The sequence below is a fragment of the Arachis duranensis genome, chromosome 8 (genome assembly GCF_000817695.3).
Source record: "Arachis duranensis cultivar V14167 chromosome 8, aradu.V14167.gnm2.J7QH, whole genome shotgun sequence".
In the NCBI taxonomy this organism is placed as follows: Eukaryota; Viridiplantae; Streptophyta; class Magnoliopsida; order Fabales; family Fabaceae; genus Arachis; species Arachis duranensis.
Window position 1 is genome coordinate 389,233 of NC_029779.3, and position 20,000 is coordinate 409,232.

The 20,000-nt window shown below is 36.2% G+C and overlaps 2 protein-coding genes across 2 annotated transcripts; both read right to left on the reverse strand.

Moving 5' to 3' along the window:
* Positions 1-1,583: 1,583 nt before the first annotated feature.
* On the reverse strand, positions 1,584-7,682 carry LOC107460064 (uncharacterized). Its single transcript, XM_016078386.3, has 16 exons — positions 7,412-7,682; positions 6,507-6,715; positions 5,736-5,872; positions 5,547-5,657; positions 5,334-5,435; positions 5,131-5,239; positions 4,785-4,985; positions 4,410-4,578; positions 4,238-4,319; positions 4,056-4,147; positions 3,795-3,897; positions 3,228-3,317; positions 2,819-2,891; positions 2,386-2,559; positions 2,160-2,282; positions 1,584-1,978 (listed from the first exon to the last, which is right to left on the reverse strand). Exons 1-16 carry the CDS (start codon positions 7,422-7,424, stop codon positions 1,817-1,819), a joined length of 1,950 nt encoding a protein of 649 aa, XP_015933872.2. The 5' UTR covers positions 7,425-7,682; the 3' UTR covers positions 1,584-1,816.
* Positions 7,683-8,748: 1,066 nt separating this feature from the next.
* LOC107460098 (uncharacterized) lies at positions 8,749-18,798 on the reverse strand. The gene is made up of 11 exons (XM_016078425.3): positions 18,148-18,798; positions 17,997-18,051; positions 17,798-17,897; positions 17,483-17,702; positions 17,144-17,197; positions 16,916-17,052; positions 16,009-16,594; positions 15,747-15,861; positions 15,584-15,633; positions 15,231-15,371; positions 8,749-9,104 (listed from the first exon to the last, which is right to left on the reverse strand). Exons 1-11 carry the CDS (start codon positions 18,691-18,693, stop codon positions 8,862-8,864), a joined length of 2,247 nt encoding a protein of 748 aa, XP_015933911.1. The 5' UTR covers positions 18,694-18,798; the 3' UTR covers positions 8,749-8,861.
* Positions 18,799-20,000: the final 1,202 nt, after the last annotated feature.

Sequence of the window (20,000 nt, forward strand, 5' to 3'; positions counted from 1 at the left end):
ACTTAGATTTTAAATCACCACTCATGCATATGCATTATTTGTTTTATATTTGGTTTAGATGTTCCTTTCTTTTCCTCTTACATTTTCTTTATTTGTCCAATTAATTTTTGCACTTATTATCATATAAAATGTACTTTAATATTTATAATAACATTGCTTTTATTTTATTTGGTTGTTTCTTCTCTTTTTTTACTTTCTTTTCACTTAATTTTTACATCTATTATTATATTAAAATAGTTAAATATTTATAATAATATCAATATTTAATTGGATGTTAATAAAGCTATATATATAATAGTACACGAAATGATGAAAATAAATAATTTTAAAATTTATTTATGTCTCTCATGATATTAAAATTATAATATATTAAATAAATTTATTAAAATGAGTATATTTTATAATTTGTATTCACAAATATATTTTTAATACATATAATTTGAACATCTTATTTATATTATTGTGTGCCATATATTTTATGATATAAAGCATAAAAATATAATTTACTGTCACATTAATACTTAGCAAAACAAATTAATTGAACAAAAAAAAATAAAAAATAGATTATTTTTATATTTGCTTATCGGATCTAAAATGAAAAAAAAAAATTATAAGGACGACTAAGATAACTTATCTATTTGACAAGTGTTGATTAATATTATCAAATATATTATCATGATTATATATTATCAATATATTATTTGATTGTACAAAATTTTAATTTACAGTCTCTTCTTTAACAAATTTTTAGATCCATGTTTATTATTCCATAATTTCAAAATGCAAATGCTAAGTTACCAATATTTTCCTTTTATATATGTTTTAAATTTAAACTAACACTAATCTTCGACATCCTCAGAGTGGTCCATGAGATCCACACCAATACCATATCCCAATTTGGTTTAATTTCCAGACAGCATAGTAGTCCCTTGGCCCCTCTTGCAAAACACTCTAATATCGCGCTAGACACTAGTGAAACGATGGCATTTACCTTTGATGCCTAATAAAAACAGATGCAACGTCATTTGAATACATATGAATATTATTTTAGATACCAGCATATATCAAAACGACTTGGTATCTGCTTTCATTAGACGTCAAAAGCAAACAATGTTTCTCTAGTATCATGGCATCGGGAGTACCAATTCATCACTTCGTTTGCAGAGTCGTTGTCAAAAAGAAAATCGAAAAACCACTATAGTGCCAAGAGATCAATCTCGTAAACAATAATAGTGGAATAGAAACATCAAGAACCAAATCGATATATGACGTGATTCTCAGTGACCACTTTGAAAATTTAGTCATTTTTTCCAATTTTTTCGTTTGAAAATACTAGTCCCTGGTATTCTTATTCTCCGCTCTGAAATTATCTAACATCTTATGTCAAATTTCCGCACCGTCAACAACAAAAGGGTACAATATGGCATGGTACTCATCCTCCCATTATAAGTTTGTAACATGACGGTAACTTGTGAGAATATAAATGGGCCTAACTGTTAGTAAATCTGTCTAAACTGCTAGCATTTGTAACATGTACTGTCGAACCAATGGAGCACATTTCAGCAAGGAACAAAAGATCTCTCTATCATAACTACGTTCCATTCTCAAATTTATATCAGAATCACAATCCGACTGAACAAAGTTCCAATTATGCGGTCTATTAAGGAAAAGGAATTACAATGTAGAAAATATATCCACAGTATATTGAGATGACATTGCAGCACCATGCCAAGTGAGAATCTTCAAAAGCTAGATACGCCTTGAAATTTTCAGCGTTGGACTGGAACCATACACCATCCGACCATCATAACATAATTTATGAACGGCAAGCATTAAAAATTTGTCCTCTCATTACATCTACCGGCATGTGCTCAACCGTGTAACGCTCAGGACCAAAGTACACTCCTGTCCTCTCCAAGAGCGAAATACTTTCTTCTCGACCATACTTCGAAGCATATAGTTTCAGGTATTCAAAGTCCTAAAAGGAGGCATAAAGATTAGAATGAAAATGAAAATCAATTCCTTTCATGGATGGACAAACCATGAAAATACTCATTCATTCATGGAAATCAGTTAAAAACCGAAAGGGCAGAAGTATTTCAGATAAATGCATGAGTTGAGAATAAATTTACAGTACGAAAAAAATGTTAGCACTTTACCTGCAAGCCACTAAGCAGGCGCTCTAGCCTAAGAGAAGCCACTGGTTGATGAGATTTTGAGAAAACCTCACCAGGGTAGTATAAAACTCCATCCCCAGGAGGAAGGCCATGCCTGAATCTTATCTGTTTCCATAAGACCGGTTGGTAGGAAATAACAATACAGTATTAACTAGTACTAATAGCTCCATTATTTTCCAAATTCAGCACAAAGAGACTATTAAGATACCTCTGCACTGGCTGCAGTTGCCTTCTCATAGCAGTTGGCACCCCAGTATAAAAACCCGGTGCCACCCTCCTTCCACACACGCCACATGACAGCACGGTGTTGAGTACCACGCATCCCAAGGTGCCAATTTGGATGAGGATCTGATGGCCCCATGCAGACATATGTCCACCATTCCTGTAAAGAAACCGCCACCTTCTAATAAGAAAATGAGAGTACATATATAAAGAACAAGCACAACAGCAACATGTAATCTACTATGCATCAAACATGGAATTCTCCAATTCAACTCTAGCAGGATTCAGGTTAAGATGCTTAGCTTGAGAATTGGACAAATTTAGTTTCAGAAAAATGGATAACATCGTGAAGAAATTAAATATCTATGACTAAAGGGAAGACGGGGGGAACAACAAGAACAACAAAAATATAATATTACCTCACCATTCTCTGGCTGTAGTTCAGCAATAATATCCTTCACTAGGTCCTCACGATTGCCCAGGACCCATTCACTGCAAAGACACATTCAAATTTTTAGCCTAGTAATAAGGGACTTTTGATTTTTCTGATTTCCCTCCTACCTTTTTGTTTCAACCATTGGAAAAGTAATTTACTCCACATGCACAAAATTAAGAATATTAAGTATCCAAAATTACAAAGTTCAGTAACCTAAATAATAATCAGATTAAAGTATTAAAATTTTTATTACACCCTTTGGGTCGGTCCTTCCCCGAACCCTGAGTTAATGCGGGATGCTTGTGCACCAAGCTGCCCTTTTTTTTAAGAAAAAAAATACATTAAAGTTCTAAAAAGTACGTATCAGATCAAGATGTCTAAACAGGGGTTACCTTGTACAATAAATTTGAGTATGAGGACGCAGGAAACTAGGAACTTTGACAAAAGCCTCAAATGGGGTAGGTGCAAGAGGAGTAGAAGCACTTCCCATAATTCTCAAATAGACAGCAAAGGCAATCATCAATAGATGCCAAAGATGTGCCAGAAAGCAATATATACTGTTCTGCTAAACTGTTATTTGAATGCTTAGTTTGTTAAGAAAGATAAAAGGCAGTTTCTCATATAATAATATACAAGACCAAAGATGGGATCTATGCAGCTAGAACCAGACTGCAGACTTAACTATACAGCAAAACTATTCTTATTGACCTCAATTATTAATGAAAGAACACCAGGATGATACCGGTTACAGCTAACAATTTAACTAATTTAAGCTGTTCACAAGCAATTGACCGAAATATTTGCAGCCACTACAAAAAGTACAATTATCAAATAAAGTTATAAATTAAATCCATTGCTGAGTTGAAATGCAACCCAAAAGACAACAGAGAGAAGAAACTGAAGCGAGTCTGAGCACAAGGCTGCGGGATTTAGGCCCTAATTATTAAGCTAAACAACACATACCAGTATAATAAGTAGTTAAAATACGAGCATCTGGAGCGTAAGCATGAATCGCACTGGCCATGTTGCGAAGAGAATCATATTGTTCGAAATTTAGAGGCTGTAAAAAAATATGAAAGATATCAAATTAAACTACTTCAAGTTTGTAGTTACACCACTTAGGATCCTAGAAGATATACTGAAGGTATTAGAAATTTTAGGTCAGCATGAAAACAAGAAGGCAAATATCGCATGAATTCAGAAAAAATTGATTTGTCTTTCGCCTCTCAAGTAAAAGTAAGCTTTTCTCCAGTGAGACTTCGTTCTCAATATCTCAACCTGTTTCTGCAAGTAATCCTTCTCTACAACGTTACTGAGGCAGAAGAACATGTGGGTTTAGTAATCAACTCCAATTGCAAATATATCTGATAGAAACGAACACGGAAAACTCAAAACTGTGTACCTGGAGATTACTTTACTGTAAGGCACAGCGTATGCTGCCAACCGTGGGTCTGAAAAATATTCATCTGATTTTGGATGATCCGCTACAATTTAAGAAGAGAGTAAGACTCAGCAATGCTATTATTTCTTCTATTGGGAACAGTTCTTTAAAGCTTACTGCCTTATAAATATACCTGGCCATGGACATGTATATGTCAAAACACGCATACCATCAGCCCATTTGCAAAAATAAGGGCTAATTCTATATTGAAGAAGCCATTTGAAATGCTGATCCAGTTCCTCATACCACTCAGCTGTCCCATGTTGAACACCAAACCGATCCTCAATTACGGTATCCGATATCTAGTATAGAATAAAGGACATGACAAATTTTGCAACAAACAATGTTTCTTAATTTCACAAAGATGTAGACCTGAATCGCATCAGTAAATGGAAGGGATGCTAAATAAGCACTACTCATAAAACAGAGACAAGTTCCATCTTCTGTAAGTGTTTTAGAAAATGACAAAATGGGTTTGCATTTTGGAAATTTAATGTGTAAAGGATACACCAAAGACAGCAGGGAGCGAAGGAGTTTCTGGAAGTACAAATTCCCAAACAGTCAGATTCAACTTCACCCGTACAGAAAGGCTTGAAATGGCATCCTCCTCCATTTTATCTACTGCTCCGTTATCTGAAGTGAATTCAGAAAATGATGGCGACAACAGAATCCTTCTTAGAGTTGTAGTTGCAGATTTCATCCTTCCAACCTAAAAAATCAGATGTTCTAATGAAAAGCTCATATATAATAAATGTCATGAAAAGCACATATCCTCAAACCGAGAATTTTTAAATTTTTTGTTTTTTTGAAAAAGGTATCAGAATGAAAAACAGCAGTAGGGGGGAAATACCCACCACTTCATCTAATGGTTTTCCGTCAATGGGATCTACCATTTCAAGGCAGTCCTTAAGCTCCCTATACAACTGATGTTTCTCAGCCTTGCTTAAACTTTGACCAGAAGATCTGTAGAATGGTTAATGTTGACAAAGTTGATAAACAGTATTAAACTTCGATTCTAAAAGGAAAAAAAATCAGAAGAAACTGAAACAAGGCTCACTCAGCATCTGCCTTTAGAGCAGTAATGATAACCTCTCCTTCATATTGTCCAGGAGGTTGGGCACTAGGAACATCAATAGATATCCAAAGTGCAGCAGTCTCTCTGCAGAAGCAAAATAATGCCAAAAATCAGATTGTAAAAGGGTAATAAATATTAAGCATCTAGTACCACCACTGTGAGAAAAACTCGACAGAAAATATCACAAACAAATACCCTGGAAATAGGTTTATTTGACTAACTGGAAGATCAAGGGGCACAAGAGCATCTGGTACACCTAATATGGGTACCACCCGCCTCAACTGTATTGACTGCCCAACAATCAATCTGCCAACACACCAAAACCAGCACAATATCAAACTATGTCATATTATTTATTCGATGAGTTAGGAAGAGATTTCCAACCTGTCTCCAGAAGTGGAGCATAGGTCACTACATTGAACCTGCACAGCCCCTGCAACACCAGAACCAGCCCACGAAACCTTTGGTCGGATAGCTATCTGAACACTCTCCCTTTCATTTCTAGCTGCCAGCAGGTTTGTCTTCAAGATTGTATAAAAAAAATAAAAATAATAAAAAAAACTACTAGTGTCAGAAGCACAATATCATCTTTCAATACTTTCATACTTTCTTTAGGCTAATTTTTATCCGCAACTTCTATATACCTAAACACCAGCATCCAGTCTAAGGTACAGACTACAGAACTTTAAGTTTCAAATAGTTAAGGCCATCAGTGCAAATATGGAGTTATATTCCTCCCATATTCATAATATCTTAAAATTAAAAAAATTGGAGTGTTATCATGACTTGACTAATCATACACTACAAGCAAATTGTGAGTTTAGCAACTACAACAAATTGAAGCACTATCATGATTTGATTAATCATATTCAATATAACTGCTGAAGCATTCATCAACTGTATTTAAGTATGTACTGTGCAAGTACAAGTATAAAGGCAACGTTCAGTTTCTAGGTAACTACAGCATATGATAAATCACTCATGCAATTCCTATGCATAAAAAGCAAACAATGGTAGGCTCATGATAGGCTCATGAATACAGAACATATGCAATTTTGTATAATTATGTGGACCAAATTTAAAAATAAAACACCATGAAATTGAGTAAGGATGATTATGATATATAAGCCACTGCTGTAAGATAAGAATACTAACAGGCTCTAAATGTCTGGGCATATCTTGAGGTCCAACATTTGCTGTGCTTGGCATGCACCAGACATTCACCAAATCCTTAGTTGGAATTTCGGTCGGATCAATTGCTCCCTTGAGATTACTCAAACCAGCTGTGCCCCCATCATTCCACCCATAAGCCGTACCGCCTCCAGCAACACCTTCAACTGGTGGCACTGCCTCTTGAGAATTTCCTGCCAGATGCATCAACAAATGATGGTGCAATTAAATTTAAATATCTTGGTACAGTGTCACTTCAAGATCAAAGTACTATTCAATTTTTTTTTAAGGAAAAAAAATCCTATAATTTCGAGAAAGCATTTTAAAAGATCTCTTACTTTTCACATCAACGAAGATTCTAGATGGAGCATAACAGTTAGACAATTGGAACATAAAAATATACTTTTAAAGAAATTGTATAATCTATTTAGATTCGGCACACTGATACTGATGTTCGATCCAGATCAAAATAACAAAAGAGAAGTAAGCTCATAGATAGAACAGAAGTTTCATATACAGAGCTTAGCCAATTAAGTTCAAGTTATATCATGAAAACAATATAAAATTCAAGATATAAGTGTTAATTCACACATGAAAATTTAAAGTTAGTTGGAGGATGATGCATATCCTCCACAGGATAAGCCCTATCAACCTCATTGTGCAGAGCAGCTGCCACACTAAATAACCGCCATAGATCGGTTCGCTCACTAAAGTCTAAGGCCATAATAATAGTAATATAATAATAATTATAAGAAACCTAACGGAAAACTCAATTGAAATTATATATCGAGAACTCATAACAATTATAATAAGCAGAAGAAAGAGGAAATAGAGTGAGCTTGGATTTTTTTTGCAGGGAAATTGGGAAGGTCAGAGAGAAGAGCGCAAACCAGAGTTAGCCATGTGATGTCGGAGGTGGTGAGAATAGAAATGAAACGATCGCGCTTTGATGAATTTGAGAGTTGATAATCACAGAATCTGTGTGAACTGCGTGACTGTGTTGTGCTTTTCAATCCAAATAATCCAAAGGAAAACAAAAATGTTAATGTTAATGGTAAGTACTGCAACTTTGCTTTGCGCACTCACGCTCTATATTCGTTTGCAAAACGCTTGCGATTTTCCAGAGCTCTGTCCACGTATTTTTTGTTTTGTTAAACAGAAGCTGAGGCATTGCATTAGAAAAAAAAAAAAGAAACAAAAATTCCTAACACGCCACGTCGTTGTTGATATTTTAGAGTGAAAAAAACATAATTTTGGACAATTGGGCCTTTAAAGGGAAACTTTATCAATTATCATAGCTTAAATTATTTCCATTATTAGTTACGTGTTCAATATGGTTAAATCAATGATGAGTTAAGCCGATAGATTTGGTACAGGTAGTAGCAAGTACTCGTCTCGGAACATATTTTATAGAATTTTGCCTTATTAGCAAACCCTAATTTATAATGTAACAAAAAGGCATTTTATAAGAATATATGGCGAAATAAGTGACATTTAAATAGGATAAAGTATTATTTTAATTCTCAATGTTTGAATCAAATTTTAATTTGATCTCTAATATTTTAAATATTTTATTTCTATTTTAAAAGTTTCAAAAATTTTAATATTATTTTATCATTAAATTTTATACAAATAATTAACGAAGTGTTGTGAACATTACAATGTTATTAATTATATTATATCTTCTTTGTATATTAAAAAATATAACTAAAATCGGTCTGTTTTTTATATTAAACTCTAAATCCTAACAATTAATTATCAATACTCCAAAATAAAAAAAAATTTACATTCATAACCGTTATTTGATAAATTTTACTTACAAATTAAAATCAAACGTTATTGATTCTTTAATATACGAATTATTCGTGTCAAATTTAAGGATGGAAGAATATTGAACTCCGTTTGAAACTTTTTAAAATTAAAATAGGTCATTTGAAATTTTAACATCTACATATAACATTTAAAATATTAAAGACCAAATTAAAATTTATCTAAATATTAGAAACTAAAAAATAATACTTTACTCTATAAATAAGCAAAAAAAATATTATTTAACTATCACAAAAAAAGATGAAAAACAATACTTGTAAACCCCCCCTTTTTTTCCTTTTTTAGTGTTCTACTCTAAATTAGGTTCATATTGCATCACTTTTAAAAGGTTATATTGGTTTGGTAAGTCATAAGATTACAACACATAGGTAAGGAGCAACAAAAATAAAAAACGAAATACGCAAGCAAAATCCAGTCTTTTTCAATTAATTTATAGGTAACCTAAATAAAGCACATGACAAGTGATAACGGTATAACCATATGAATATGACTAAAGTTTCCTGTAGTACATTATATCCCTGCGTCTGTCTTAATTGGCTTCTTTGCTAACTTGAATGCATCAAATACGGATTCCTTTGGTTGAACTTTGACATTCTGGACACAGTGCTCTGCACGTAGTGAAGACCTCCTTAATATATCTAAAAGCGACACGCTTGACTCTTGAGTTGTGGAATTCAAGGTGGCAGATATTTTCTGTGTACTTCTTTGGAACTTGGCAGAAACAGCTTTTGCTGGTTGGCTCTCCCTCTGAATCTGTAAGTTGTATCGGGTCAAAACCGCATTACAGTTACCACCATTGTATTAAAAAATAGATAAAATAAATAAAATAAAACTAAACATAAACAATCAAGCACTTTAATGTCCAGATGGTAAATGGCAGCCAACATTGGATTATTGAATGTAGTAAAATGGGTTGACGATGCAAACATTGGGATCAACATCGCTTCTAATAATAGTTTTAAACTCTACCTCATTTTCTCAATACGTAATTAATTTAAACTTTTCTCTTATAAATTTCAAATATAATAACATTATCTATAATTTAAAAAATTTAAGAATCATTTAACAGATATAACTGAGACGTTAAATTCGAACATTTTCAAACAAAACTTGAAGTCTTTTTAATAATTTTATCATGTAAGAATAATTTTAACATGTATTAGCCGATTATTGAAATTAAATTTTGCAGTGTCATCCACTTATACAGCATTATTATGTGTATAATTAATTAAAAAATCTTAATACAAACATCAGTTAGAATATTTGAAAATATCAAATATATTTTATTATGTATATAATGAGTAGGGGTGAAAAAAGGTCAGACGAATTGCTAGGGGCTATTTAATCTTATCTGATCTAGTCTGTTATAAAATAAGTACAGACTCAGATTCTTATAAAAACCTTAATATGTTAATAGACCAGACTCAGACTCACTAATTAACCTTATTGACCTATCAGACCTATTTGGGTCTGTTAACACATAATTGAATATATAAATAAATTTTTATTATTAACAAAATTATGAAATATTTTAAATTTATTATATTTAATTATAAATACTTTTGTATATTTTAAATACTTTTAAAATTTAAAAATTTTTATAAATATTAAATATGACATATTGCATATAAATATTTTATTAAAAAATAATTTTTTTAAATAATATTTTTATTTTTGTAAAAAAGAATTTATCAGACCTTTTAACAAGCTTCAGGCCAGGCTGAATAACAGGCCAGACTTAGTACTTGAAAAAAAATCTATAATAGACTGCAGACTAGACTCAGATTAATTAACTAGATGACAAGTTAAGCCTGTTAAGAGTAAAGCCTGTCTTAGCCTAGCCTGATTCCACTATTTCATGAGTCTACAAATTTATACAATTTATTTTTTTATACTAATATTGATAATATATCAAAATTTAAATAATATCTGTTAGATAATGTATTAGGACCTGATATTTATTTATTTCTGTTTTATGCTTATGTGTATGATTCAGTTAATAGGGTCAAAGTCATTAGTGGCCTCAGAGGCAAGTTAATTTTTTTTGTTCAGCTAGTTTCTAGTTTTAAGGAAGTGGAGTCCTATTCTTAAGGTAGTGGAGTGAGTAGTTAGTTTCTTTTTCTTTCTGTTATTGTATTTAACAGTTTATTGAATAGTGTCAGTGTGCAGTTTTAGCTTCTTCAGTTCTCTAGTGTTCAACTCTCTCTCTCTTTTTCTCTGAACATACAACAGTTCGAGTGTGAGATCTGCAAATACATTGCAGAACAGTGAGTGAGAGTGTGTGAGGATTGAGTGAAACAACAACAAATTGGTATCAAGAGCCTTAAGTATCTTAAGGGCTGTGGTGATGGAAGCTTCATCAACAACTATTGGGCTAGCAGGCATTGCTCCTCCAATTCTTGATGGGAGCAATTATCATGTCTGGCAAGTGAGGATGAAAGCATTCCTTGAAGGAGCTGATCTGTGGGAGGCAGTGGAGGATGACTACGTGGTGCCTCCATTGGTTGCCAATCCAACTGCAAATCAACAAAAGCTCCACAAAGAACGTGTGACTAGAAAAGCCAAAGCAAGATCTAGTCTCTATGCTGCTGTTACTCCTATTATTTTTAATAGGATTATGAGTCTAGAATCTGCAAAAGATATTTGGGATTTTTTGAAGAAAGAATATGAGGGCAATAAGAAGATTAAAGGAATGAAAGCAATGAACCTTAAAAGGGAGCTAGAAAGAGTGCAGATGAAGGAAAATGAATCAGTTCAAGAATTTGCTAATAAACTCCTAGACTTAACCAATAAATTGGCACTGTTGGGTACTGATCTTGGAGAGGAAAGACTTGTCGAGAAACTCCTGTGTTCTGTACCTGAAAGATTTGAAGCTACTATAGCATCTCTTGAGAACACAAGAGAAATCTCAGAGATGCCATTTGCTGAAGCAGTTAGTGCTCTTCAAGCACAAGAACAAAGGAGGGTACTGAGGAGAGGAGATGAGCCAGTTGAAGGTGCAATGCAGGCTAGGGTGAAGCATGGAAGTGGTGAGAAGAAGAAGCAAGGCAAGCAGTTTGGTGCTCAACAGACCAGTTTCAGTTCAAGTGATGCACAAGTGAGGAAAGGGAGTGATGAAACCTGCAAACACTGTGGAAAGAAAGGTCATCCTTTCTTTAGGTGTTGGAGAAGACCAAATGTAGTCTGCAGGAAGTGTGGGAAGATGGGGCACATAGAGAGAATCTGCAAAGAAAAGAGCTCTCAACAAGGAGAGGCTCAAGCAGCTGCAGGTGAAGTGGAGCAATTGTTTGCTGCTTCAGGCTTTGTGTCTCAAGTCTCACGTGATGGATGGCTGGTGGACAGTGGCTGTTCCAATCACATGTCAGGAAATGAGGCAATTTTCACTAATATTGACAGATCAGTCAATACTAGAGTGAGAATTGGGAATGGTGATCATCTAGAGGTTGAAGGAAGAGGCAATGTGTTACTTGAAGGCCCTGGAGGAGTGAAGCTGATGTCTGATGTCTACTATGTTCCCAAGATAGATCAGAATCTTCTGAGTGTGGGACAGTTAGTTGAGAAGGGCATGAAGATTGTGTTTGATAAGAATGAATGTGCTATTGCAGATGAGGAGGGCAAACTCTTGTTTAGGATCCCTATGCAGAACAAAACATTTGCATTCGATCCTGCAAGCAAAGAGAGCAAAGCTATGGCATGTGTGCAGGGTCAGGAGGAGTTGTGGCATAGAAGGTTGGGTCACTTTCACTATAAGGGATTGCAGTTTATGCAGAGGCATGGTTTAGTTGAAGACTTGCCTCAGTTGGGAAGTGAAGTGTCTGATTGTGAAGTATGTCTGCAAGGGAAGCTAGTAAGGAAGCCATTCCAGAAAACAAGATGGAGGGCCAAGAAGAAGCTTCAACTGGTTCACTCAGATGTTTGTGGGCCTATGCCTGAGGAGTCACTGAACAAAAGCAAGTACTTTGTGACCTTCATTGATGACTGCACAAGATTTTGCTGGGTCTACTTTCTCAAACAAAAATCAGAAGTTGATGAAGTATTTCTGAGGTTCAAACAAGAGGTGGAGAATGAAGCAAATTGTAAAATAAAGACAGTGAGGAGTGATAATGGTGGTGAGTATACCTCAAAAAGGTTCAAAGCCATCTGTGAGGACTCTGGCATAAAGCAGCAGTTTACAGTTCCTTACACTCCCCAACAAAATGGGGTGAGTGAAAGGAAAAATAGAAGCATTGTGGAGATGGGAAGATGTATGCTACAAGGCAAACAACTACCCAAGAGCTTCTGGGCAGAAGCAGTAAATACTGCTGTCTTCTTGTTGAATAGGTTACCAACCAAAGCTCTCAACAAGCAGACATCATTCGAGGCATGGCACGGGTACAAACCAAAGGTTAGTGGACTAAGAACATTTGGTTGTCTATGCTATTACTTGACTCCTTCAGTCAGTAGAGACAAGCTTGATCATAGAGGTGAGGCTGGTATCTTTGTAGGGTATAGTTCTCAGTCTAAAGCCTATAGAGTGTATTGTCCTGATGCACAAAAGATTACTGTGAGTAGAGATGTGATTTTTTGTGAAGATAAAAATTGGGAGAGGGCAGTATTTGAAAAGAAAATGGCTGACAATATTGTAGTTGAAGCTAATGTGCAGAATGAGGATGAGTTAAATGAGGAAGCAGATCTACAGAATGAGTGTGAGCTGATTGAAGATGAATTGATTGATAGTTTGCCTATGCGAGGTACAAGACCACTGGCAGAGGTCTATGCCAGATGTAATGTGGCTCTCCTAGAACCAGGAACAGTTGAGGAAGCAAAAGGAAGTGTGGAGTGGGCCTCAGCTATGAAAGAAGAACTGAGCATGATCAACAAGAACAACACATGGCAACTTGTATCTAAGCCTGATCACAAGAAGACTATAGGTGTCAAATGGGTTTTTAAGACAAAATTGAACCCAAATGGCACTGTGAACAAGTATAAAGCCAGGTTGGTTGTGAAGGGATATGCTCAAGTGAGTGGGGTGGACTACTCTGAAACTTTTGCTCCGGTTGCTCGCATGGATACCATCAGATTGCTACTAGCTGTTGCTGCACAGAAAAGGTGGACCATCTATCAGCTGGATGTGAAATCAGCTTTCCTAAATGGTGACCTATCTGAGGACATCTATGTAGACCAACCAGAAGGATTTGTTGTTAAAGGCCATGAAGACAAAGTGTATAAGCTGAGGAAAGCCTTGTATGGGTTGAAACAAGCTCCCAGGGCTTGGTATAGCAAAATTGATTGTTATCTGCATCAGCTTGGGTTCCAAAAGAGTCTAAGTGAAGTCACTCTGTACTACAAACGGAGTGAGAGAGGCCTTGTGGTGGTGTCTATCTATGTCGATGATCTGCTTGTTACAGGAGAGGAGGAGAGTGAGATAGTGAAGCTGAAGGTAGGACTGATGAAGCAGTTTGAGATGACAGATTTGGGGAGAATGTCTTACTTTCTTGGCATGGAGATTCAGCAAAAAGAAGGTGAGATATTCATCTGTCAGAAAAAGTACATCAGAGAGGTCCTAAAGAGGTTTGAAATGGGAGAATGCAAGACAGTCACTACTCCTGTTAATCAGAAAGAGAAGTTAAGCAAGAGTAATGTGCAGGATTCTGAGCATGAGAATGAGTACAGAAGTCTAGTAGGCTGTCTAATGTATTTAACAGCTACTAGGCCTGACATTCAGTATGCAATGAGTATTCTATCGAGGTTCCTTCATTGTGCAGCTAAGGAACATCTTACTGCAGCAAAAAGGGTGTTGAGATATCTAAAGGGGACTCAAAGTTATGGTGTGAAATTCAAAGCAGTTCCTGAGATGAAGCTGGTTGGTTTTGTAGATAGTGACTGGGGTGGTTCGGTGGAAGACATGAAAAGCACAACGGGTTTCTGTTTTTCACTTGGATCAGGTTGTTTTTCCTGGAGCTCAAAGAAACAGGAAGTTGTAGCACAGTCTACAGCTGAAGCTGAATTTGTGGCTGCAACTGCAGCTGCAAAGCATGCAGTATGGCTCAGGAAGTTACTCTGTGATTTGGGGCTGCAAGAGAAAAGATCAACTGTGTTGTATGTGGACAATCAAGCTGCAATTGCAATTGCTCAGAATCCAGTCTTTCATGGCAAGACTAAACACTTCAAGCTGAGATTCTATTATCTGCGTGAAGTACAACAGGAGGAAGAGGTGGAGCTGAAGTATTGCAAGACAGATAATCAGATAGCTGATGTCTTCACCAAGCCTCTTGCTGTTAGTCGATTTAGTCAATTGATTCATGAAGTTGGAATGTGTCCAGGTCTCTAATCCAAGGAGGAGAAATGTTAGATAATGTATTAGGACCTGATATTTATTTATTTCTGTTTTATGCTTATGTGTATGATTCAGTTAATAGGGTCAAAGTCATTAGTGGCCTCAGAGGCAAGTTAATTTTTTTTGTTCAGCTAGTTTCTAGTTTTAAGGAAGTGGAGTCCTATTCTTAAGGTAGTGGAATGAGTGGTTAGTTTCTTTTTCTTTCTGTTATTGTATTTAACAGTTTATTGAATAGTGTCAGTGTGCAGTTTTAGCTTCTTCAGTTCTCTAGTGTTCAACTCTCTCTCTCTCTTTTTCTCTGAACATACAACAGTTCGAGTGTGAGATCTGCAAATACATTGCAGAACAGTGAGTGAGAGTGTGTGAGGATTGAGTGAAACAACAATATCATTATAAAGTGTAAAATCTTCAAAAATTGTCATTAAGATTTTTCTTTTGAAAATATATCTAAAATTGTTGGCGGATCAGAATTAAAATGACCACGTAACGAAAAACAAGTCTAAATTATAGGATACCATGCTAGCTTTCAAGTTTCAACTAATTTGTAGTCTGCAAGTTGTTACCATTTCTGAAGAATCCTCGGACATAGGGACAGAGAGCCTGCTACTGCTGTCATCTCGCCCAAATATAAATGACCGAACCTTTGCTGATCCGTGCTTTTGAGATGTGGCCATAAAATGATTTGTAGCCCGACCGACAAAAGACTGCAAATATTAGATATAAGATAACTCAGATATGGCGTCGGCACCTCGTATATACCTAATCACTCGGTATTATATATCCTTGAAATTCAAGTCAAATAAGAATCTAAAAATATAGACTCGCACATGACAATTATTAAAGGAATTCCATGACTTTCATCAATTCAACGAAAGCTTCATGTGCTTCACATGTATACAAGTTCAAACTTCCTCACCTTGGATGATGTGTTTACTTTTTGTCCAAGGAGCGACGTTTCAAAGAAAGCTGCAGCGTGGAGTAACAGCAGAAACACAATTAGTATTCTCACAGTGAAGATGACTGTTTGGTATACATTGCATATGCTAACAGTAAAATTTGATGAAATCAATAGATCTTACATGGAACTTTTGCTTTCCTCTTGGTATCAGGGACAATATTTAGCTTCTTTATGAGACTGAAAACTTCCCTGCTACTTTCATCCTCTGCTGGTGACAAGAATGCGGCTCTCTCTTCCTGATCCAAAACGAAGTCAAATCTTATTATTGCACGAATACCTCAATGAAAAGTTAGAGATACAATGATCATAATAACAAGCTCAAATGCTTCAATAAAAGAAAAGTGGCACTATATATTAACTATGCTTGAGTAGTTGGAACTCACAGATTTATCAATGAGGCACTGCTTATCTAGCATCTTTTCAGTTTCCTCGTCATCAGATGAGACATAATCATTATCTTTATCTGTAAACATCTGTGGAATCATCTGCTTCGCCTTCTTCAGATTAATCTTCACAGCATCTGGTGGTGCAATGTATTCTTCAGCTTCTTCATCAGATTCATTTTCAGCTTCTTCACTTTCCTCATCTTCTTCCTCTTCAATTAATGTTGGTTCTTTCAATTTTGAACCACAATTAAGTTTATGAAGTAGATTGTCCATTCCAGCTGTATCTTGTTGCTCAAGCCACTTCTGGTGGAGTTGGTCACGCTTTTCTCTATCAATTGACTTTTCTTCATATTCAGGTGTTATCATTTCATTAAGTTCCCCAATATCATCATCATCTTCACCTTCTTCATTATCTTGGAAGCGCTGCATGTCATTGTCACTATTGTCTTCCTCTTCAGCTTCTTCATCAACAAAAGCCTTAACCGGGTCGCCACTTGGAGGTGAAGGCAAGTGAACTGATCCATGTAAACGAGGATCTATGTTTTCCTTGTCATCATCTTCATCATCATCATCATCAGAAGACCTGCAACAAAGAGTAACTTATCACTTCTAAGTTTCAGAATGGGGAGGTAAAAGTAGTCAGTCCGCTGCTATGGCAAATTAAGAGGTCATGATAAGTCAAGGGCAAAAGAAGAAGCATTATCAATCAGTTGCTGTGACATCAACACATGGCCAAACAAACAATATAGTCAAACTTCATTTTGAAGTAATTAAAGTACACTAGTTCCATAGTAGAATGAATAACTGTCAGAATTGATAACAAAGATACTTAATAAAGTAACAAAAGGCCAGCGGCACAAAATCTGGGCACAACAAAAGGAAAAAGAAATTTCTAAAGACGTACGCATCGTCATCGGGAGGAGCAGAATCAAGTTTCAAGTTCATTGCAAGCATTGATGAAGCTGGTACTTCTTCTGAAGTGTTAATTGGCTCCTCACAAACAACATTAGTGTCGGTACTTTGGGAATGATAAGCGAGCTCCTACAAGATACAGACAAACAAGCAGTTAGCATAAAAAATGTCAAAATCCATGGTTAAAGTCAAGCATCTGCTTAAAATGGCTGTTAGAAACCTGAGTATCATCAATAGGAGCTCGAAATTCATGCTCAGGTTCTATATGCACAGCCTGAAAATCAAAACAGAGACATCAAAACGGTTATTTTGTTTGCAGTTGCATCCCAATGTGGAGACAAATGTCAAAATAAACTACTAATTTGAACTTTGAAGGGCAAAAAGACAAACAATAAAATAAAAAAATTATTCGAAAAATGCAACGATAGTTTGATATGTGGATCACGCATCATGTCTTCAAATATTTTTTATTGGAGAAGTACCTAATCTGATTATGTAATCAAACTTGAATATTAATTCCAATCATGCGTGTTTCTATATATATTTGATTTCCAATTACCATGGGGGAAGAAATGCTTTCACCACTTGGATAATCTGCAGCTTCTTTAGATCCATCAACATGCAATGTATTCAAATTGTCGATGGCTGCACACGAAGTATGTGTTTCCTCCACTTTGGCCTTTGCAACCTTGTCAGATATCTCCTCATCTAGAGGACCACGTTCAGAATCATCATCCACCGGTGAGTCATAACCATTATCATCACGATAACCACTAGATCTGCACCCAAGTATGCAATCAGCTTAAATAGAGTTTAATTAAATTATACAACTAAATTGCACATAAACACAAAAATCTAATGCAAATCCACCTACTTCTTCTGAATCTCTAATTTTCTCTGCCGAATTTTGTCCAGTATTGAAGAAATTGGCTTCTGAACCAGTGGAATGGGTTTAAAAGCTGCATCTCTAGTTTCTACCGAAGGTAGAGCAAACTATCTACGTCAGCATAAACTTCAGAACAAACCAAAACAAAAGATAGATTAAGAGATGCAGTTTCTGATCAAATTTGTACCTCGAAGAAGTCTCTGAGACTCAGCTCGAAGCTGTTTGAGATTTTCCCGCCTCTCCTGTTAAACCACGGAAATCACGAATTAGCACATCAGCAAATAGTGTATAAGAACGAGTTGCCAAAATCTGGTAACAGCACGAAATCGGCTATGGACCTTCTCAGCCCTTCTCTTATTGGAAGCAGATTCTTTAAGCTGCTTCTCACCGTCCAATCCCTTCTTCTTTCTCTTCCTCTTCCTCTCCTGATCCTCTGAATCCTCGTCTAAACTGCGTCGTTTTCTGTCGCGATCATCGATCTCGAGATCCGCAACTTCCTCCCCCTTCTCATTCTCAGTCTCCATCTCCTTAGAGTGAACCTCGTCATTTCCGTCAAGTCCACCACCGATAGAATCAAAGTCCAAAGCTCGCATTGCACCAAAACCATTATTCTTCTTGGCAGTATCGCTATCTGATGCGTCAAGATGAGCGGTTACTCTGCGGTCGATTTGGGGGTTAGATCCCCAATTAGAGTCCTCCACGTGTCCGGCGCTAGGGCTGGGACCATCGGAGGGAAGGGTTCCCGAATCGATAGGAGAGGAACCATCATGATTGGAGGGAGAGAGGGGAGGAACCCTAAGAGCTTTCTTGAGACGCTTGAGCTTTGGCTTAGGTTCGAGCAGGGGAGGGGGAGGCAAGAGCTCAAAATCTTCGTCGCTCTCCATTTCCGGATCAGATCTGAGTTTCTTTGTGGGTTAGATGAAAACAAAAAACAATGGATTAGGGATCAGAATGAGTGCCCCCTCTCACTCACATTGAGTTTAGCAAAATAAGGATGTAACAGTATCACTATTCGCGGCTTTCTCACCCAAAGAAATGGCGGTAAATGCTTTCGAAATTTGTCTAAACGCGCTCACGGAGATTGTTTTCCTTTTTTTTCTTATTTTTTTATTTGCAGGAGGGCCAAAGGCCCAAAGACCAAAAAAAAATTAATTACACAAACATAAGATCAATTGAGCTTGCTTTGTCAGTACATAGAAATTAGCTTCGCAAAACATGTGCTTGAACAATACAAAAGTCATTTTGCTCCGAAGATCCTCAATAGCCCTGATCAGAGAAAGCGTGTAGTGGTGACTATTGGATGACCCGTCAATTAGTTTCAACGCACAGGAAGAATTTGTCTCTATCTATAATCTGTTGATTCCCAGCTTCACTACTAGCTTCATTCCGATGTAGATGGCCCAAATTTCTACAGATGTTAAGGTGATTCTTCCAATCCTCATCATGAAACCCGCCACGAGGTTTCTATCTCCGTTACAAAGGAGGCCATCGCAAGTTCCAGAACTAGCGGGTTGGATGACTAAGCCGTCAACATTTAGCTTTATGCACCTATTCACTAGAAGTTTCCAACTGACTAGGTAAACTTTAGTGAGGTTGATAATTTTTTTACTACTCTCTATGAGGTTTATCAAATTGTTCTACTACTCTGTCAAATAACTAGATAGATTATGCAGATGAAAGCTGGTAGAATTTTTTGAATTAAAAATTAATTCATTCCGGGCTTTCCAAATATTGTTGCAGACAGTAACAAAGAAGGTAGGCCAAGGGGTCCCACTAATTTTTCGAGTGATCCTGAAGAGATTTATCTGTAACCAATCTTGCAAAGGTTGATTAAAGAAATCTCGGAGAAGAACACTGGTTGACATGCGAGTGCAGACACTACATAAGGACAGTCGCGCAGCACATGGAGCAGAGGCTCTTCATGATCTGGACATCTGGGGCAAGTTTCAACCATGGTAAGGCTTCTTGTCCTTCTCTTAACATTTGTAAGAAGTGCATTATGGTAGATTATCTAAGTGAAAGCTCTTAATCTTTGAGGAACTTTGATTTTCTAACACAATTTGAAATTAGTGTCGGATTCTCCATTTCCACTGTAATAAGTAGAATATGTTGATTTAATAGAAAATTTTCCATTAGTAGAGGGTAGCCAGCTAATACAATCCGCACCAAGCGAGTTGTGAGCGGCTTTTAG